Consider the following 22,040-nt stretch of genomic DNA (forward strand, 5'->3'; position numbering starts at 1 on the left):
TTTAAATTTGCTACATGATTCCAAATCTATCTTCTACTCGCTGTAAAAGTTTCTTTCCAAATGCTAAAATATCATAAAAGCTTTAAAAATTGATGGGTGAACGAACAGATGGACTTGACTGTGCAAAAATCTTCGGTAAAAAGTTGCTAGAGGCCAGCAGAGATGGGAAGCCTCAATGTCTATCTAAGACGTGCTTTGGGGCAATGAGACATCCTCAGAAATGGCCAGCAGTCCAGCCCAGGGCCAGGGCATCGGGTCAAAAGGGGACTGGCAGGCCAGTCACACTGGCAACATATTTCAAGGCTGAAGAACTGCCTTAAAGGTTTGCCTGCAATCTCTGAAAAGATTAATTGCTAACATTGTGTCTATTTTAACCAAAAAGATTCCTAACATCTTCAGAGAAAGGGAAAAATACAGGAGTGCCAGTGTGAGTCTTCTGACCAGGTCCCTGTAGTGGCCCATGAAAATACCCTGGATACAGGGGACCATGGGACTCAGCTGTCTCTTTCTCATTTCATCTGTCATCCAACTACCACTTTGTCGATTCATATTACATACTAAAATTAATGAAAACCTTCATAAAAGCAGTCTGCGGCAAGTCCATACAAGTGGAGGTCCACCTGCACAGTCAGTCAGGCCGAGTCCATCCCTGAACACATCCACTCACACCTATGTGTGGGCCTCCCAGGAAATGTTGTGCCCCCACTTGTCCTGTGCACCACTGGAGCCCCCTCTCGGGGCTGTCCTGCAGAAAAGGGCCTCAGGAAGAGCTGGCACGGGAGGCCTGAAGGTGCAGCGAGCGGTGTGTGGTCTTCCTGGAATGCCCGGCCCGGTGCCTCCCTCACACATCCACAGTGCACAGGGGCTCCCCTCCAGGCTGGGCAGATGCCACGATAGACATCTTGGGCTTCTTCCGTGTCTCCTCCTAGAACAAACAACATGGTCAGTGATGCCAATGGAATAACAACATGCAGTCAACCAGAGGAGAAAGGCTCCGAGGAGGGCAAATGTGTGTGTGGAGGGGAGTGGGGAAGAATGTGCAAACTGACTGGTGCCAGGGGTTATCTGGTAGAAGACATATAAAGGCACTGCTGTGCAAGCTGGAAGGAATGAAGACCCGAGAACTGAAAAAAAAAAAAAAAAAAAACCTAGGGGACGAGGTGAAGGAGTTAAGTCACCTGGGACAATCGGGTGGGTCAGGAAACATATAGACACACACATCTCTTTCCCCCCTGTCAGAGCTGTCAGTCTTGTCACCCACAATGTCCCAGGGACCTGGCTAGGACATTCCCTGTTCTCAGACTGTCACACCAAGTGTGGACACAATGGGGCTGAAGAGAGAGTACAGTGGGCAGGGCATTTGCCTTGCACTTGGCTGACCCAGGTTTGATACTTGGCATCCCATAAGATCTCTGAGCCCACAAAGAGTATTCCTAAATGCAGAGCCAGGAGTCAGTCCTGAGCATCACTAGGAGTGGCCCCAAACCAAACATACAAAAATTCCAAGCGGGGAATCAGCATGAACACAGAAAAGGATTCTTCTACCCACAGGTAAGTCTCTTGACTAATGCTAAAGTGATTTGTCAGACACATTATGAAGAACAAATCTAAACTGGATGGGTTGAGAGCTGAACCTGGGCACTGTTGGCATGGGGACATCGGCCGAGGGTTGGCTCCCCTTCCCCCAACGTCAGCATGTGGCACAGGAAAGGCAGTGAAGGGTTCCAGCAGGACTGTGTACTCACCCTCTCCTCTGCCAGTCTCTTCATCTCCTCCTGCAGTTTGCTCAAGATATGTAGGTTCGGCTTGTTCTTCTTGGCGTACTGCTGCAACTCAATCACACTCTTGTCTGAGGTTTCCTGGGGGACACATGAACCATATGATCCCACTCACTCTCCTACCTGAGACTGGGGGCTAATGTATTGAGCTAAGTTCCTGGCTGCCCCTACTTAGGCCTTGACCTCAGCAAGAAGCTTTTTCACTAGAGAAAGGGACCCAGATCCCTAGTTGGCTCCACTCTTGCTCTGGAGCCTCACAGGAGCTCAGGCTGGCGAGGGCCATTTCCATAACCCTGACAGTAAAGGGAGCAGAGCCAGGCCTCAGCCAGCAGACAGGATACTGCAGACAGGGTAGGTCCTAGCATAGGGCCTGGCTACAAAACCATTGGCCTCTGACTTCCAAAGAACGCTCCATTTTTCCTGAGATTGACTTCAATAGGCTCTCTGGGGAGCAAGAGATAGTACAGAGTAGGGCATTTGGCTTGTACACAGCTGACTAGACCCAGGTTTGCTCCTAATACCCTGGGATTAAACTGGTCCTCTGAGCTGAGTACAGGCACGTGTAGGTGGAGAGATGGAGAGTAGAGGGAGAGGGAGGAATGGAGGAGGGAAAGGAGAGAGGCAGGAAAGGAAGGAGGAAGTGAAGGGAACGGGAGAGGAAGGGAGACCCTCACAAGAGGCTTGTTGATCCTTGGTTCCAGTACTCACCACCCCAGCTCACTGGGATTCTGGCCCAATTGGCTGCTGCCTTATCTTCCTCAATCTGGCCAAGACTATCCAGATGTACACAGGAATCTTTAGTTTGCACTTACTTTGTATCATTTTCTAAAGATGTACCCTGAAGCTTCCTGAGCACCCTCGGGACCTTGCCTCACCCCGAGATCCTGCTTTTCACACCCAGAGCAAATGCCACTTCAGCGAGAGGCTCAAGGGCCCAATACAGTCCTCTGATCATCTAAGCAGCCCTACACTCTGCACTGATGACTGCTCTACTCATTCAGGCACCAAAACCCCAAACATGGTAAACATGGGGTGGAGGAATAAAGAAAAACTCACTTCAGTTCTTCCCCCAATCCCACAAATCATTCAAGCCTAAGGATATTGGTTTAAAACGGAAGGTCTTCCCAAAATAGATGAAAGGGAAACTGTTATTTGCTGGAGCAAGCCAGTATGCACCCTTTTCTTCAAACTAATAATGGTTATCCTCAAATTAGCACAAGGGCTCAGCCCTCAAACCTTCATACTGATGTCTACCCTCACTCCACTCTGAGCCTGTGCATAAAGTCCCCATCCCAGTCAGGCTCCCCCAGGGAGGACTCAAACCCTCACCACCAGACACACAGAGGAGGCCTAAAAGAGACCCTTTCCCTAAGGCCATAGGCCCTTCCTAGACATATGCTCCCCTGGGGAAATGACCCAGAGCAGGACAGAGTCAGATCACCTGTTTGACCATCTTGCTGCTTTCCCGGCCATACATTCGTAGTAAAGATCCCCAGTTCTTGACATGTGGATGCAGCAGCTGAAGGATTTTCTGAGAGGCTAACTGTTTCCCAACTCGCTTATTCTTACCTATGAGAAAGAAGGACACATGGAGAAAAGAGTCACAAACCTGCTGTCCAGAGTCACCTCCCTCAACAGGAGCACGCCTGCCATTCCTCAAAATTTTTCAAGAAGCAGATGTTGCTGCCACCATGGCACTGAGTGCCCTGTGCCATCCCACCTGGCTAGAAGACAAGGTCACATGCCTCCCCATTACCAGACATGGACAAGCAGTAGCATGTGCCATGAAGCCTGTAACCAAGGCCGGGGGCTGCTCAGAGAAGTTTCTAGAGGGTAGCTGTGCATGAAGGGGAGACCAGGGGCAGGTGCTGGCTGTGTGAGAACAGAGTGCCAGGAGACACTTCTGGCTAGAGGGGAGTTCACCCACGCCTCTGCGGTCTCCCATGTTGAAAGATGGTGGCACAGTATTCCTGTATTCCAACATCCTGTCAATTAGTTCAAGGAAGTCACAGTGGGGGACTGCTGCCTGCCAAGGCGCAGGAGACACAAAGTCTAAGATGCTTCTGCAGCTTCCCAGATTGCTTGCACTGTCCTTAATGTATATTAATGGTTCTATGTTCCTAGAGTCTAGTTTTCTTTTAATATATAGTTATTGGGTCAGAAAGATAGTATAGGGAATTAAGGTGCTTGCCTTGCATGTAGCTGTATCTTAGCTTGATAATAGAGCACCATCGGGTCACTCCTGAATGCAGAGCCAAGAGGAAGTCCTGAGTACACCTGATGTGCTAACCCTCACCAAAAATGAATACATTTCAAAAACGGTTACTCTGAGCACCAAATGACATGGAGTGCAGAAAACTGGTGCAGGGAGCAAACAGAGCCTTGAGCCTCGGGTAGCACCCAGGGCCGATGGATGCAGTGGGAGCCAGAGGGGATCTAGCCAAAATGAATAGGCAGGTATGGAACAGGCTCTGCCTTGGGAAAATAAACCAAGGACAAGGCTATAGGTGGCCAAGGCCTAAGCTGATGCTCAGGGCAAACCACGCTGCAGAGATGCAGAGATATCCCCCCAGAGGACCTTCCACAAAGGGGGAAGAGCCTTACACCAGCCTCGAACTGTATGCTTGCCGCAGGCCATGACATATTCACTCTTCTGGTTTTTACCAGGAACCACTTCAAACTTGATGGATGTGTCACCCATTCCGTGGTTTCTTGAAAAGAAAATGAAGACAAATGGGGGACATCAGCTGAAGAAGAGGAAAGGTTGACTCTGCAAACCCTTTTATGGTTCTCTGAAGTAAAAGGGCCACCCTTTCCCCAACCTCACTTTTCAGCTGAAGAGGACGGATTCTCCAGGTACACTCAACCCCATGGGGCACGGACCAAGCACTAGGCACTGAGGGCTGCTGTGTGCATTAGGAATACCTGCAGTGGCTCGTCCTTCCTTTCCCCGCTGAGCCAGAGTTCCAATAAGGCTGGTAGGCACCTGGGGACACACTCCTCGCCCTCTGCCCTACCTTTTAAGGCACTCATGGAGGATCTGATAGGGAGACAACAGTCCGGCCTTGCTGGTCAGCTCGTAGACCCGTGAGTCCTCGATACTGATGTGGTTAAAATACTGTAAAACAAAGCAGCCACCCCAAGTGTTGGCCCAAAGTTGCTGGTGTGGCTTAGCTGTACCCCACTGCTTCCTGTGTTACTTCACCAAAAAAGCCAAAGCCCACTTCACTCTGCAGCCCCACTTCGTGCCCTTGCTGCAGGGCCCACAGTGAGAAGGCCTGGGAGTCTTTTCCACATAAGTTCTCCCAAGCACCACCACTAGGAATGACCCCTGAGCACAGAACCAGGAGCAATCCCTGAATATTGAAAAGCATGGCCACCAACCCAAAATAATCACCACTCCCAAAGGTCAGGGATAGTACAGGAATTATGGTGCTTGCCTCACACCCTGCTGGCCTCAGTTTGAATCCCAAACACTATATGTGATCCATATGGTCCCTTTGAACATGGCCAAGAGTCACTCCTCAGCAAAGCCCGGAATAGTCCCTGAACACTGCTGTGACCCCAAAACAAATCCCTGCCACTAAAAGAATAGCCAGGTCTCCTGAAACTTCAACAACCACAGAGGGACCAGTCCTAGAACCACAAAGTTTAATACTGGTTCTGAAACCAATCACCTTAACAAAAGTATCAGGAATCTAGGGGTGAGTGTGAAAACGAGTGGGGTGGGGAAAGGGAGCAGAGAGCAGCCAGGCTGAGCCCACACAGCCTACTGAGATGGGAGCTTGCCATCAGCTGATAACAGAACATCCCACCTCCAGCCACCGGGGCCTACCATACAGACACAAATATGCACAGAGACGTATTTTCTCACCATTCCGGATAAGAGCCATGGGGATCAAAGGGGCTCCACTCTGAAGTTACCCAAAGTTTCCTTGGGCTTGTGGCAGCATTGCTCCCACCTAGGTGCACAAGCACACTCAAGGTGTCCCTGCCCTCCCCTTATAAGCAATGAGCACTGCTGACTGATCTTGGTGCCTGCTTTATCAAGAGGTAGGTTCACTTCACCCAAATCAAGGAAAGGAAGGGGCTGTTTCTGTCAATTATGGAGAACAGGAAATTCTCTTCTCTCATTTGTCTATTATCTTCCAACAGGTCCCCATGAGGCACCTCCTTTTCAAACACCCTCGTCAGTATAAACCAGTTTTCAAGGATATTCTTGCCATTGCACTGAACCCCATGAGCAGTGTTGGGCTCTCACTCTCTACTAGGAGAGCCCTCTCTAGCTCAGCACCCACTTTTATTTTCCTAGTGTTGGGGACTTAACCGGGCTTCACATAGGCCAGGCAAACACTCTTATCACTGAGCTATCTCCCAGCATAACATCAGCAGCCTGCTGCTACTGTGAAAACCTCAAGCAGAGTTTGGGGACTGCAGCTCAAGCACGCATAGGACAAAAGTGACCTACTCAACAAAATGCAGGCTGGATGAGCAGCACTGGTAGAAGGTGAAGCCTGTAAATGCAGCCATGGCAATCAATGGCCTGAAAGCACCAACTACCAAGATTTTTATCCAGCTCCCTGGATAAAAATATTCTAAGATTAGATTGTAATGATAGTTATATAAATCTTAAATAACTCAAAAGTCCACAGAACGGGGCACCTGGCCAACACAGGACGGACCCCGGTTCGAATCCCAACATCCCATATGGTCCCCCAAGCCTGCCAGAAGCAACTTCTGAGCACAGAGCCAGGAGTAACTCCTGAGCACTGCCAGGTGACCCAAAATCCAACCCCCCCCCCCGCCCCGCAAAAAAAAGTCCACTGAACTTTACTGCTTAAAAGGACAAATTCTATGTTTGAAAACCATATATCATAAGCTGTCATCAATAAAGCCTTTACTATAAATTATTACAAGATGGTATTTCCCCAAAAAGATCATAACTAGTTTTTAACAGCTCTTCATATTAAAACTCTTCTAACTTGTATTATCGAACTCAAAGGTTTATAGTCAACATAGGTCTACAGAAAGTTCCTTCAAACACATTATCTATGTAGTATCTTATCACCCAGTTATAAACACAGGGGACAAAAATCTAAGAAAAAGTGACACAGTACCAAGACAAACAAAATCCCATGGACCTTAGATGCTGAAATCCTCATGCCCAGGCTATAGTTAAGAGGGGCAGCCCCAATCCAAACAACAGGCAGGATACCGACACTTACCTCCAGCTCTTCACTGTCTTTGGGCTTCTCCTCAGAGGTCTGTTTAACAAAGTCGGGGATAAGAATCTCGAGTGTGGCTCGGGCTGTGAAAGAAAAACCCCAACGTGAGGTCTTGGGTCCAGTACTCTCCCCAGTCTGCACAGTTGCTCCTGGGCAGGACCCCATAGCTCAGGGCACAGCAAAGACCAGAAGAACAAAGCCTTTTAGAGGCCTGGCTAGCAGAGGACTGAGTGTATACATTTCCTGAGGAGAGGAGACCTCACAGACCAGACTAGCCAAATGCTCTTACACCAAGGTACTTGTAGGAAGCCTTGGAGAAGAGAGATCCATGTCTGGGGATAGGGTGGGAGACAAAAGGCATAAGCAAAGAAGAGAAGATTAAAGACTGAAAAGGCCACATGTGTGAGAGGAAGAAACAGCCAACTGGATTCTATTGTGGAAGGAGCTTCTGTAGGACAGAGGGAAGGGAGGGATCCTGGAGCAAATCAGTAGAGCCCAGGTCCCCAGCTGCAGTCTGGGGAGGTGCTGTATGGGGCCAGTCGGCAACCCTCACACCAACTTACTATGTAGGCTTCACAGAGCCTCAGTCAAATCCATGTATCTATTTAAAGTCTTAGACAGCAGCATCTAGCTAGCACAGTAGCAGGCCTTTCCAAAGATCAGGAAGTGAGAACCCAGCAAAGTTTCACAAAGATACTCGTATGAATTCTTCCAAGTACCCTCAGAAAACCACCACAGGAAAACAATACCAGGGAAGGGGAAACTGAGTCCCATCACCACCAACAACAACAAAAGAACCCTTAGATCTAGTTCTACTGTGCTACAACCAACTCACTCCATGCTTTCTAAAGTTCAGACTTGCTCTGCAAGACAACATGGCAATGAGAGAAACTTCATCAATGAACCTATGAAGGCCAGGGCCAAGGGATATTTAGCATCTGCCCGGAAATGGGTCCACTCTCCCAAAACGGGATATGGTTGGTGACACTGGAGCAGCACAGGGGCTGGAGAGATAAAGTAGCAAGCAGGTTCAATCCCCGATAGAAAATAACAGTAAATATATGGTCAAAATATACAATTGGGGGGGCCGGGCGGTGGCACTAGAGGTAAGGTGCCTGCCTTGCCTGCGCTAGCCTAGGACGGACCGCGGTTCGATCCCCCCCGGCGTCCCACATGGTCCCCCAAGCCAGGAGCGACTTCTGAGCGCATAGCCAGGAGTAACCCCTGAGCGTCACCGGGTGTGGCCCAAAAACCAAAAAAAAAAAAAAAAAAAAAAAAGAGAGAGAGAAAATATACAATTGGTTTTCAACAAGAAAACAAATTTTCCTAGGGATCTGCCAATGCTAATTTTCAGTAAATAATCACCCTGGGGCTGTGGTATGGCTTACCCCAAAGGGCATGCATGACAGGCCTCAGACAAGGTTCTACCTACAGCAGCACCACAGGGTAAGTAGTTCAAAATCTGGGGCCAGAGGGATAGCACAGTGGCAAAGCATTTGCCTTGCACGCAGACAACCCAGGACGAACCCAGATATAATCCCTGGCATCCATATGGTCCCCCGAGCCTGCCAGGAGCGATTTCTGAATACAGAGCAACTCCTGAGCACCACCGGGTGTGGCCCCCCAAAAAAAACAAACAAAACAAAACAAACATAACTCCTTGCATGCCTGTGTCCTGCTTGGTTTAGGTACATACCATTCTAAAATGTGCTAAGCATGGTGTAGTCAGTTCTGAGCACATTCCAACATCTTTGAGTAAAGATGCCATGGATGGGAGACTCTGGCCCAACTGTGGTGTATGACTTTCATTCTTTAAGTTAACTTTCTACACGTGAAAACTTTCTAATCAGTATGTGACTAAAACACTGTATATGGACCAGAGCAACAATACTAACAATAGTAAGGTGCTTGCTATGCATGCTTCCAATCCAGGTTCAATCCCCAGCACCTCATATGGTCCTGAGGCCTGCCAGAAGTGATCCCTGAGTGCAGAGTCAAGAAAAAGCCCTGAGCACAGCTGGGTGTGGCCAAGAAGGCAAAAATCAAAGTAAAACCAAAAGTAAATCCAAGTCCCATGCAATAAAGAAAGGGGACCTATCTGTCCACCTGCTGCCCCCCTCCTGAGTTATAGCTCCACCCTCCCTAGCCAAGGGAGTACGTGTCTCCAACACCCAACCAGGAACATTACCAGCTTTATTCTTGGCAAGTTTTTTGCTGCTTGCAGTTCCAGATCCATAGGTCACACCATCAATGGTCACAGAGGCACCAAAAGGCTCACTTGGATTCTCTTAAAATTAAAATCGCTGTTTTAAAACACACTTGTCAAGAAATTAGAAGAATTCATATAGTCTGTTTAACCAACTTAAGTGAGGGCTGCTCGAGGAGTGCAAGTCTGACTGGAAAAGATCTGGGGGACTCCCTGAGGCATGGAGATGGACTCAAAAGGATGGCCAGGAAGAGCTGAGCAGAGCAGGAAAAGCATGGGCATGGGGAACATGAGGTGTCATGTTAGAGAGGAAGCAGGAGCAGATAGATGGTAGAGGTGAAAGGGACAGGGTCTAAGAGAGATGGAGTGAAGACTGGGAGGCAGGGATGCAAAGCTAGAGTAAGCCAAAGAAATGCCAAGGAAAAAGGGAGAGAAACTGGCATTCACAAAGGTGTACTAGGAATAGCCAAAGACAAAAAAGGCATGAAGTCAGGCTAGAATATGCCTGAGGCCTCTTCATCCACTCAGCACAGGAGGAAGACAACTGCAGCGGTGAGGTCGTCCTCACGGCAAAGCAAGTAGGAGAAATACGAAGGCAAGAATGTGGACAGACAAGAAGGAAAGCAGAGGAAAGGAAAAGCCACCCTCACTGATGGGTTCACTTTCACAAAAAGGAACGGCTTTTCTTTACCCTCCACTTCTATCCCAGGGGAGCGTTATCTTGCAGTCAGCAACTGTTCCCCGGCTAACCAATGTGACGGGTGCGCTTCTTCAGGACTGAGATGGGAAAGGTCAAACTTACCACATTCAAAGAAATTATAAACAGGGCGGACCTTGAGGACACGCTGCATGTACTCGTGCAGGATGCAGACCTCAGATTTCCCATTGGGATTAATAACAAATTCTGCAATGAAAAGAACCAATTAAGCATGAGTATGAGAATTGGTTAAAAGCTAGCACTTGGGAACCTGACACCATCCACATTCCCAACTACTGTTTATATGGTACCTGTCTGTTCTGCAAGATAAATATAAACTTTTTGTTTGTTTTTGTATTTGGTTCACACCAGGTGATATTCAAAGTTAACTCCTGGCTCTGCACCCAGCAATTAATCCTGGCAGTGCTCAGGGGACCATATGAAGTGTCGGGGATTGAACCTGAGTTGATAGCATTCAAGGCATACTCCCTCTCTTGTTCGGGATCAATAAACAAACATTAAGGGCCAGGGAAATCACTCAAAGGGTGGAAACATGTTCCTGGAATAGAATGGGCCCCAGGTTTAATCCCTGATACAGCATAGCCTCCTGAGCACCATCACAGATGTAAGCACTGCTGGGGAGTGCTTAAAGAAAGGCAATTCACACACAAAACTAATCAGTGAGGGACTAGAGTGATAGCATAGTGGAAAGGGCATTCACACATGTGGCCGACCTCAATTCAGTCCCCAGCATACCAAATGGTCCCCTAAGCCTGCCAGGAGTAATTTCTGTGTGCAGAGGTAGGAATAACCCAAGTGCCACTGGATGTGGCCACAAAACAAAACTAATATATTTTTATAAAATCAGTTTTCCAATGCTAAAATTTACCAACCCCACAGGGCCAAAGAGATAAGTTAAGGTGCTTGCCTTGCATGTAGCTGAGTATGGTTCTAACACTGCAAGGTACCCTAAGCATGGCTGGGAGTAACCCCATGCACCAAATGTAGCCCAGACCAAACCCCCTTTAAAAACATGATAATAAATCACAAGTGTGGGGCCGGGCGGTGGCGCTGGAGGTAAGGTGCCTGCCTTGCCTGCGCTAGCCTAGGACGGACCGCGGTTCGATCCCCCGGCGTCCCATATGGTCCCCCAATAAGCCAGGAGCAACTTCTGAGCGCATAGCCAGAAGTAACCCCTGAGCGTCACAGGGTGTGGCCCAAAAAACAAAAAAAAAAAAAAAAAAAAACAAAAAAAAAAACACAAGAAATAAATCACAAGTGTGATTTATTTATTCCTCACCTTTCTTTGTGGGTGCATCTTGTACAGATAATGTAATGAGCTTCTGATTGGCAGGCAGAATGGGCCTTTCAGACTCCGCCTGTTTCCGTTTCATTTCTCGGTTGAACTGTCGCCGCTCAGCCCAAGTCCTGAATTTCTTCACAGTAACTTGCTCAAAATCAAATCGCTTTTCCAGGTAGCTTCGGAATTCCTCAAGATCTGTACAAAATTTACAATAATCTTGTTCACAGCTCCTCTGCCTGGGGCAGGATAGCAATTGACTCCCACTAAACCCATTGCAGCCACAAGCACCCACTCTCCCTAGTCTTTCTCAAGAGCTGGAAAGCTCTTCCAGAACAAAACCAGATCCTCCCTTCTGACAGCGAGGCCAGTGCAGAGATTTCTAAGACACTTTTTTTTGTGTGTGTGTGGTTTTTGGGTCACACCCGGCAGTGCTCAGGGGTTATTTCTGGCTCCACACTCAGAAATTGCTCCTGGCAGGCATGGGGGATCATATGGGACGCCGGGATTCGAACCGTTAACCTCCTGCATGAAATGCAAATGCCTTACCTCCATGCTATCTCTCCGGCCCTCTAAGACATTCTTAATTTACTTAAAGCAGAATAAGAATACCAAAACTGAAAAAGTTTAAGAATTTAGAAATTTTCAGGGCCAGAGTGATAGCATAGTGGGTAGGGTGTTTGCGCACACACACACACACACACACACACACACACACACACACACACACACACACACACACACACAAATTCAGAGATTTTTCTCATATCAAAATAGGTCCAGTAACAGCTATGGAGCTGTGCATCCACAGTCCACCTCTCATCTTAATCTTAAACCCACCCTCCTCTCAGCAGCATACTGAACCTCACAGATGCTTCCAGGAGCAATTTGCCCCTCAGCATTGCTGGCCTAACCCTATAGCTCTAGTTCAGGCACTTATTCTCTCATGTTCAGGGAGATTCCAGGGGCTTCCTGCTGTTTCTATTTCCCTTCTTTCCCCCAAGACTGCCTGATTCAAGGCATTCTTATTGACCCACTAGTGTTTCCTGCCAGTCCCCACATCCCCACACCTAAAGACAAAGAGCCCAGCTAAAAAGCTGCAAGGGGGACTTCATGTGAAACACTGACATATCAGGTTACAAAACAGCATATCTATACTTAGTATAAATCCAAATTGCATTTTTGCATACATGTAAGTACAGAGCAGTTACTGTATTTTCCGGCGTATAAGACAAACCCCTAATTTTGCAGTTAAAACAAAGTTTTAGGCCTATATCCGCTGTATCAGACAGAACGTTCTTGTGCTACAACTGTATGTACCACAGTGAGCCAATAACAACAATCAAAGGTTCAGAAGTTATACTGTAATAGACTTCCTCTCTGACTCTGGCCAATCTGAGCAGGCTTTTGACAGTGTAGATTCGGGTCCAGAACACTGTCTAATTTGCATGCGTCAAAAGCCTGCTTGGATTGGCTGAGTTAGAGAGGCAGTCCGAGTAGCCTTGCAGTCATTGGTGCAGGATCGAGTTGGAAAATTCGTTTTGTGGTAATATTCAGATAATTTTCGTTTAGCAGCATATTGAAACATTTTTCGGGATATACTCTGCATATAAGATGACCCCCGATTTTCGGTTGACTTTTTTTTGTTTCAAAAGTCGTCTTATATGCTGGAAAATACGGTATGTTTGGAATAAATTGCCATGAACATGAAAAAAAATATATATATATATTTATATATATTGGACTATAACCGGTGACGCCCAGGGGTTACTCCTGGCTATGCACTCAGAAATCACTCCTCGCTTGGGGGACCATAGGGACGCCAAGGGATCGAACCGAGGTCCATCCTAGGTTAGTGCTTGCGAGGCAAATGCCCTACAGCTGTGCCACAGCTCTGGCCCATAAACTATTAGTTTTGAAAGAAAACACTACCTGGGGCCGGGCGGTGGCACTAAAGGTAAGGTGCCTGCCTTGCCTGCGCTAGCCTTGGACGGACCGCGGTTCGATCCCCCGGTGTCCCATATGGTCCCCCAAGCCAGGAGCAACTTCTGAGCACATAGCACATAGCACATAGCCAGGAGTAACCCCTGAGCGTTACCAGGTGTGTCCCAAAAACCAAAAAAAAAAAGAGAAAACACTACCTTCCTGTTGGGTTCAGAAAAAGCCCCCACACCCCAGGAACCAACTTGAGAGAAGCTTCCTCAGGAAAAAGACCAAGGAGAGACTTGGACCCATGCAGTAGGGAGATGGAAAAGTACCCCACCCCTCTTGTAATGTGCAAATCTATGAGCACCCTTCCCAGAGGCATCCACTGCATCTTCTCCAAGCACATGATGCTGTTTCTTACTAGTCCAAAAGATTTCTTCGACCTTGACTATAGTCATCCTCCCCACACTCTTCCAGGACCCCTTGCATGCAAGAATTAATGAACATATCAGGCAGTTGTACAAGGAATCCTGAAAATAGAACCCAAAGAGATAGTACAGAACAGAACGCAGGATGCTTGCTTTGTATACAGTCAACATGGATTTGATCCCTGGCATTTCCCTGAGCATCACCAGGAGTGTTTCCTGAGTGCAGAGTCAGGAGTCAGGAGTAAGCCCTGCAGTGCCAAAAATAAAATAAAATACCTATCCCTGAAAATAAAGCCAGGGAAATGGCTCAAAGGAAGAGCACATGCCTTGAATGTGGGAGACTCTACTTTGATCCCTGGCATCTCATGATCCACCAAGAACAATCCCCAAGACAAAATCAAGAGAGAGAAATACTGAAAGAAAAAATCTCTTCCACTGAGATTCAGTGAAGAGCTAAAATAAAGGTCATTCCCACTGAAGAGACAACTACACTAAACTGAGACACAAAAGTGAGTGAAGCCAACAATTCTCCCACAAGACAACCACAGAGAGAAGAGGAAAATGTCCACAGAAGGCCGAATCCATGGACCTAAGACACTAGTAAATCATCCTGCTGAGAGTGCCAAATCCCAGAAATGGCTGGAAAGGCGCCAGGTGCTAGTCTATGCTGTAGAGCTGGGGAGTTTGACTGCACAGGAGACTGGCAGGACAGGTTCCTCTAGCACAGCATACACATATACCTTCCAGCAAAGCAGGGGGACACAGGGCGCACAACACAGAGGAAGGAGACCCTGGGGAAGCAGGGATTGCAGCAACACCCTGCAAGTGCGTCCTGGGGAAGGTGGAGGGAAAGTGTTCACTCCAAAACTTACCCACAGATTCATCTTTGCACACTTCCACTTTGGCCTTGACCTGCCCCAGAGCCCCAGGGGCAGCCTCTGTCCCCAGCGGGTCCTTCTCATCGGGGGGCCCTGAGTCGGTCCCAACGGACTCGGGCTCTTCCAGTGGGAACTCAAGCTCTGCAGGTCGGCTCAGGGGCTTGATGGGGGACACGTCCCCACTTGGAGTGAGTTCACTGTTCTGCTCCCTTTCCTCATTATCCTTCATTTTCTTGTAATGCAGACAAGGTATGCTACTCAGAGGAGGATCGTGTTTCTGTGGAGAGGGAATTGAGACACAGATTAAAGAGAACCCGAGGGCTGAAGCAGCCAAAGCTTTCCACCGAAGCTTTCACCGTCTCTGTGGGGCCACCATGCAGTGTTTGCAGAGATGTAAGTTCGGGCTGAGAACTCGAGACTCAAAGTCATGACTGAGGCATCCCCTACCCGTATGCTTCCCGTTCCCAAGAAGTACGGCCTGGACCAGGTGACCACCCGAGACTCTCTGTGTAGGTACACAGGAACTCCAGAATTATGGAATGTCATGATCCACCCGTCAGGCAAGGGTTCTGTAGGTGGGCGGCCACGACCTGCACAAAAGAACATCCTACAATCACTTTAAAAACACAGAGAATTGTCTGGGTATTTGTAAAATCATGACATTTGACATGCAAATGGATTACCACGTACATCTGAAATCTATGTAATGTTCAATGGTTTTAATTATGACACAGGGGAAATAAAAATAGCTGAGTGGCGCAAATACATTCCAAGGGTAGAGCCATGCCTTGCTCCTCTCCCAGAGTTGCTGCCAGCTCCGCCCAGTTAGGTCATCTCGCAGCGGCTTCATCAGGTTTTATTTGGGGGGCCACACCCATTTGACACTCAGGGTTACTCCTTGCTTTGCGCTCAGAAATCGCCCCGGCTTGGGGTAACCATATGGGAAGCCCGGGGGATCAAACCACAGTCCGTCCTAGGCATGCGCTTGCAAGGCAGATAGATGCCTTACCTGTAGCGCCACCTCTCCGGCCCAGTGCTTCATCAGTTTTAACCCAGTATTTCTTTCCCAAAGTGGGCAGCATCACTCCTGAGGGTGAATGGGGGGCACTGACATATATGGGGGTGGGAAGGTTCAATTAAGGGTCATGTCTGTTCATGTAAAGGAGGTAATTTCTGAGGAGCACTAAATGATGCCTCCATCCCAAAAAGGAGGCAGTAGACCAAATAAGTTTGAAAATTTCTGGTGCAACCTGTAGAACATAAATGCTCCTGAAACAGCAGGAAACTGTCTACCCCACTCACTGCTTTTTGTTATTTTGTTTTTGGGCCACCCCCGGCAGCGTTCAGGGGTTACTCCTGGTTCTACGCTCAAAGTTATTCCTGGCAGGCTCAGAGGACCATTTGGGATGCCAGGGATCAAACCTGGGTCAGTTCCGTGTTGGCCGAGTACAAGGCAAATGCCTGCCGTAGTGCTATTGCTCTGGCCCCCGCTCGCTGCTATACTCCAGCCCTAGAACAGCATGTGATACATGAAGGTGTACGTAATAAGTGACTGCAGGACACAAGGCCTGGCCTCAGGTCCTGCTGCCACAGATGGTGAGCATCTTAAGACTGTGATGGCCACATTTGCCTTAGTCACAGTGGTACCCCAAGCGTGAGAAAAGCTTTGCAAACATTGTCTGCTGACCACTGCTTCCTGTGACCAAGTGCCATGTCTCCACCACAAACACACTGCATATTCTTCTGGCATATAAAACAAACTTCAAATGAAAACATAAATTCTAAATCAGTTTTTTCTTTTTTCTGCTTTGCTTTGTTTTTGGGCCACACCAAGAGTTACTCCTGGCTCTGAACTAAGGAATTAACCCTGATGGTGCTGGGGATGGGGGTGGGGGGTGGGGTGGAGAAACGATGCTGCGGGATTGAACCCTGTTAGACTGCACACAAAGGTAAACAGGCATCTTAACCACTAAACTAGTTCTAACTACTGAATTACTACCAATCCCTTCATTGCTTTGCAGGCAATCATTTAAAAAAATTTTGTTTTATGGACAGCCCTGGGTTCAATCTCTGGCACTTTCAGAGGGGGAAACAAAATCTTTAAAAGCATAATACACTAGGACCATGGCTCAAGTGGCAGAGCACACAGCTTGCATGCAGGAGGCCCGGGATTCAATCAATAGAGCCACTTGCCTCTACCACGACTTCCAATAGACGGGTGGATCTATGTCCCCAAGCACCACAAGGAGTACTCCCTACAGTATTTTTGGTGTGGTGCTTAGGACCAAAGTCAGTCTAAAGTATGTATGCTATCATGCATACAAAACAAAACACATTCTTGAGGCACCACCCAAATAATTTTTAAAATCAAGCAGGTATGTTGATAGTCATATGACAGAGCACAGGTCTAGCATGTTTAAAGACATGTATTTGATGCCTTGGCACTGCACAACACTCCAAGCACTACTGGGTGTAGCCCAGGTGGTGCCTGCACACTTTAAAAAAAAAAAATAGGAGTCGGGGCGGAAGAGGTGGCGCTAGAGGTAAGGTGTCTGCAAGCACTAGCCAAGGAAGGACTGTGGTTCGATCCCCCTGCATCCCATCTAGTCCCCCCAAGTCAGGGGCAATTTCTGAGCGCTTAGCCAGGAGTAACCCTGAGCATCAAATGGATGTGGCCAAAAAAACCATAAAAAAGTAATAATAAAATAAATAAATAAATCAAGGACTAGGGGCCAGAGAGATAGTATAGAGGGTAAGGTGCTTGCCTTGCATACAACTGACTGGGGTTCAATCCCAGTATACGCTATGGCTTCCCTGAGCACTACTACAAATGATTCCCTGAAATTCCCTGAGAACGAATGGTCTCTGAGCATCACTGTATGAAGCCCCCCCCCCCAAGTTCCTCACAAAGGCAGGCCAGAAAAATAATATAGGAATGAAGTAGCTTGCTTTGCATACAGTCAATCCCAGTTTGAGCCCCAACACCAAATATGGTAAGTTGAGCACTGCCAGAAGTGACTCACAAATACAACCACTAAGAGTAAACCCTGGGCCAGAGAGATAGCATGGAGGCAGGGCATTTGCCTTCCATGCAGAAGGATGGCGGTTTGAATCCCGGCCCCCCTATGGTCCCCCAAGCCTGCCAAGAGTGATTTCTGAGGCAGGAGTACAGCCAGGAGTAACCCCTGAGTGCTGCCGGGTGTGACCCAAAAAATAAAACAACAACAACAACAACAACAAAAAGAGTAAGCTCTAAGAACCCAAACACCCACACACAAATTAAAAAACAAAATATTTCATATACTGTGTAGTGTGTATATATAAACAAATGTGCACATACATATATATACATTATGCTCACACATCTATACAAATATCTATACACATTTATGAGGAAAACAACATCTTAGTGTGTCAGCTCAGCCCCAGAACATTGAACCTTGGCTCAACTCTTCATACAGATCACAATGACAAAGAGACAGTCAATCCAGCCACAGGAGGGAGGATGAATACTACAGATCGGAAGACCATGGACCAGTCACACACTCCTGCTTGGGCAAGAGACAAAATGGAACTATGTAAAGCCAGTTTTGAGTTAAGACAGAAAAAACTGAAATACGAGCCAAGTATAACCTGGGACAGTTTGTCTGGGCCACTCCTACGTGAATTAGCTTGCACGCAGCTCACACACAGCACATCTCCTGGAAGGAGGCAGAGCTGGCAGGCAGAGCTAAGGCTCTAATAGTCATACAGACAACTGACCTGCATACTGCTCAGAACGGACAGAGCTTTATGTGCCAACTCAGACTCCAGAGTTCTGAAGCAGAGACTGCTCCCCACTCCTTTCTAGAAGCAACATCCCTACAGGTCCACCGCTGAACCCAGCGTCTGTTCTGTTGCAACCACTAGCCCACAAGGCAGTGGCACATGAGACCAGCATTGTTGCCACATCTACTTTGCAGCCAGATGAGACTACACCCCTGCCTGCCTCTCACTTTCCTCCCATCACACCTCACCACTTTCTTCTGATCAGGAGCTACCCGTGTACTGGAGATTTGTCTTGTGTTCCTGTGTTTTGTTCCTGTGATTTGAGCAGCTGTACTCTAAAGAGGTCACCTAATCTCTTCAGCCCCTCTACACTGCCCAAATGCCTAGCCCGGTAGTTCCAGCTAGACACCGTCATGTGTTTCCAAGCAGGGATGAGAAATCAATACCAACTCCTTTCGAACCAGCCTGCATCACAAATGAGCTGGGGGGGGGGGGGGGGGCATGGAACAATGGCACAAGTAGAGCATTTGTCTTGCACGCTACACAGGTTCAATCCCTGGTACCCTAAGCCTACCAGGAGTAAGCACGGAGCACTGCTGGGTGTGGCCCCAACAAAACAAAACAAAAAATGAGCTATGGGACAGAATCCTGGGAGCTTCAAGAGTGCTCTTCCATTCATCCCAAAGTCAACTGAAAACCATTCTGCTTTCACCTTTAAACCACACCTAAACCTAGAGCCAACCTAGAACCACTGGAGCCAGGTTTTTCCTGATTCTAAGGATTTTGTCTACTTTGCAGCACAGAACCTAAGAACTTAGATATCAACTATCCCATTATTGTACTGAGACAGCCTCTGGCGTTGGTCTCCACACCACCTTATTGCCTTCCTTTCAACTCTCAGCTAATGCCAATACCCCACTACATATAAAGGCTTTTTCCAATCTTCTGCATAAAGGCAGCCTCTGTGGCTTCTACAGCCCCCTGGGTCATCATGTGTTTGGGATTATCTTTACATATACACTGTCCCCTTTGTCAGACCCGAGTTGTCCTCGAACACAAGCCCACGGCCCAGACCACAATCTGGAGCCAAGACTCGGATCTTTTCTTCTGCCTTCTGAGAACACTATTACATCATGACCTACCAACTTACTTTTAAGTACTGTTTTAATCTTGGTCATCATTGGCTGCACACTTGTCTCTCCATCAGACGGATGATCACTGTCTCCTCCATATTTCTCCTCCATTCGCCTCTTTTTGGGAGCACAAAGACCCTCTTCCAGCAAAGCATCAACATCGTTGTCAAAATCATCCTGCAAAACATGCTATTCAGATGCCACGGTCCCTGGCACCTGAGGTCCTGCACCGTGAGCAAACTTAACAGCATTAGTGAGAACAGAAACAGAAACGAGATTTTCTCAAGGGGGAACTAGGCGTGCCTTTAGGGTGCCTGATTATCTGGAAAACAAACAGGAAGAAACCAACAACTGACAGCAACACACAGTGGATGCACAAACCACTGAGAGCCTCTCAGTAGCACTTTTCAACTCAGGCAGGTACAAGATAAGGAACAGGTATAAGATGAACCCGTCAAACTTTTCAATAACAGAGCTTAAAAGCTGAACTCCTCGGAGTTGTCTGTCCCACCACATTCTCTTTCCACCTCATATGTTTGGGGTTTGTTGGTTTCTTTTTTTTTTTAGCAGTATCAACTTTCAAAAGATGCTGCAATCCCCAAATACCTCCTCTGGTTTTGCTAAGAGCACTCCAAAAGAGGGTCGGGTCGCCAACATACCTCATAGGAGAAATTCAAGGCCTCTTCATCCACTCTGTCTCTCTGCACGATTGCTTTAGCCGTGAACCCGCCTGCTCCTTCTTCATCTAGCTCCAAATTGTCAGTAAAATCTTCTAACTCATCGAGCACTGCATATTCCACTCTCTTTTCCTGATCCAGCTCATTCTCCTCATCCTTCTTATCAGCACTCTCACCCCCTACGCCTACCCCATTACCAACACTCCCGCCAAAGGGGCAAGCATGCATGTCTCCACTGACAGGGCTAAGGGCCAGACCGCACTGTGCACGAGTGTCGCGCTCCACTCCTGTATACAGCACCTTCCTGTCCTTACTACTGCAGCTCTCCGTAAAGCTCACGCTAATCTTTACATCCTTAAGCAACTTAAGGTCAGGGGAGAACTTCCGGACCGCGGGTGCGTGCCGGGCGGTGCGCGGGCTGTGGCCACGACAGTTCGGGTCTATGAGGAGGCGGGCCTGAGAGAAGGTTCCTTTGGAGAGAAGAGAAGCTCTGTAGAAGTTGAGCGGGTCCTCAGCAGGGGGTTCGGCCTGTCCATCACCACCAGAGCCAACGTCCATTACCTCTGCATCACTGGACGTTTGCAGGGGAGGTGGTGGAGACTGTTCACGGGGCAGCACGTGGAGGGGGCAAGCTCGGTTCTCCATCACCGCTTCTCCTGGGGGCTCCCGCGGGAGAGGAGAGGGGCTCTCATAGGTCTCCATAGCCAAAGTGGTTAAGACTATTCGAAAAGACCAGAGTTTTAAAAAACCTCACATAAATCTCTACCGCTAACATGCACAAGTCCGCCGAGACCCGGTGCCGTCCTGCCTGAGCTGCGCACGCCGGCGGCTTAGTCAAGCTGGCCACATTGCTCTTTTCATTAATGTAGACAGCTTTTAGAACCACTGCCTCAATTATTGGAAATCACAATGCACTCAGCTTAAATGACTGACGACTAAGCGAGTCTGTCTTCATGCCAAAGGGGCACCTTTCCTCTTCCACCTGCAAAGAGATTTAAAAACATCATCACAAAATGACAGAAAACGTCCTCTTCTCTGACGTCAAGATTCAAGGCCCCGTAACCGCGTGATATTAAAAAAAAAAAAAACTCAAATCTTAACTTTTTTCTAAGCTAAGTCATCAAAGTACAAAGCTCAATATTTTATGAACTGGTCACTAAGACTCCTAGTTGAAAAGTACAAAAACAATGTTATCTTAAAGCTGTAAAGGATTAAAAAAAAACAAGAAAAATTAAAAAAAATAAAAGAAGCATTCACTTAACTCAGTATATTAGGGAATCAAGCATGTGGCTAAAAGATGCCCTTTCCAGAACACATGCAAAGTGTGTGGCCTCCTGGGCCATCAGAGCAACTCAGTCCACTCACCTGCTAGGGCGAGCGGAAGACCCTTAGCTCAACTCTGCAGCACTAGAGCCTCAGAGGCTCTCCTGGGCCCATAAGGTGGACAGTGATGCAGCGTGCCGAGGTCACCAGAGGTGGCAAGGTTCTGTTCACCGCAGAATGGGAAGTGGCAGTATAGAAGAAAGCCAGGATTGGAGTGAAGGGACTCATTCCCCATCATCAGTCCTTATTTGAAAATTACTGACAGCTGTGCCGAGCAGAGCTGGTGCCCAAGGTAGAGGGGCAATCCTCAGACCAGAGCACAAAGGTATGGAAGAGGCTCTGGCGAGAGGGTTGGGTCCCTCAACAACAGAAATATGACCACAATGACAACAAAGCAGAATAGAGAGTAGAAAACAAAAGGAAACAGAAGGCAAACAAGGCTCTGCCCTTGGAGACACACAAGTCCCAGGTTAGGCAGGAGCCTCCAGACAGTCCTATCCAACAAGAGCTAAGGCCACACTTCCTGTGCTTTGAGGACAGAAGGTGAGGGTGGGAAGGGAATGGAGAAAGGCTGGGCAGTGGGGAGAGACACAAGGCACCACCAGAGCCAGAACACAGACCAGGAGATTGAGGATGCAACTTGGGAACCTTTGCTCCAGAGGAGCACAACAAAAAAGATAAAACAAAACTACAAGTTGGTA

General features: G+C 47.9%; 1 protein-coding gene across 2 annotated transcripts; it reads right to left on the reverse strand.

Annotated features, from left to right (window-relative positions):
* Positions 1-21,225, reverse strand: DGCR8 (DGCR8 microprocessor complex subunit). Of its 2 annotated transcripts, XM_049764601.1 has the most exons (13): positions 19,999-21,224; positions 19,357-19,516; positions 14,886-15,028; positions 14,433-14,715; positions 11,207-11,404; positions 10,012-10,113; positions 9,192-9,290; positions 7,004-7,086; positions 4,796-4,896; positions 4,383-4,489; positions 3,220-3,347; positions 1,746-1,859; positions 1-925 (listed from the first exon to the last, which is right to left on the reverse strand). In XM_049764601.1, the coding sequence occupies exons 1-13, from the start codon at positions 20,716-20,718 to the stop codon at positions 842-844; spliced, it is 2,322 nt and encodes a 773-aa protein (XP_049620558.1). In that variant the 5' UTR covers positions 20,719-21,224; the 3' UTR covers positions 1-841. The 2 variants fall into 2 exon arrangements, with proteins under 2 accessions (XP_049620558.1, XP_049620557.1); XM_049764600.1 differs by lacking the exon at positions 1-925 and having other exon boundaries at positions 1,584-1,859; positions 19,999-21,225.
* Positions 21,226-22,040: the final 815 nt, after the last annotated feature.

Source organism: Suncus etruscus, chromosome 17 (genome assembly GCF_024139225.1).
Source record: "Suncus etruscus isolate mSunEtr1 chromosome 17, mSunEtr1.pri.cur, whole genome shotgun sequence".
Taxonomy (NCBI): Eukaryota; Metazoa; Chordata; class Mammalia; order Eulipotyphla; family Soricidae; genus Suncus; species Suncus etruscus.

Excerpts from the sequence above, each read along its gene's own strand:
- DGCR8 (XM_049764600.1), bottom strand. The coding sequence starts at position 20,718 with ATGGAGACCTATGAGAGCCCCTCTCCTCTCCCGCGGGAGCCCCCAGGA. Across the intron at positions 19,517-19,998 it reads CCTTGAATTTCTCCTATGAG|GATGATTTTGACAACGATGT; the intron begins GTATGTTGGCGA and ends CATGTTTTGCAG. Across the intron at positions 15,029-19,356 it reads GATTAAAACAGTACTTAAAA|GTCGTGGCCGCCCACCTACA; the intron begins GTAAGTTGGTAG and ends TCTTTTGTGCAG.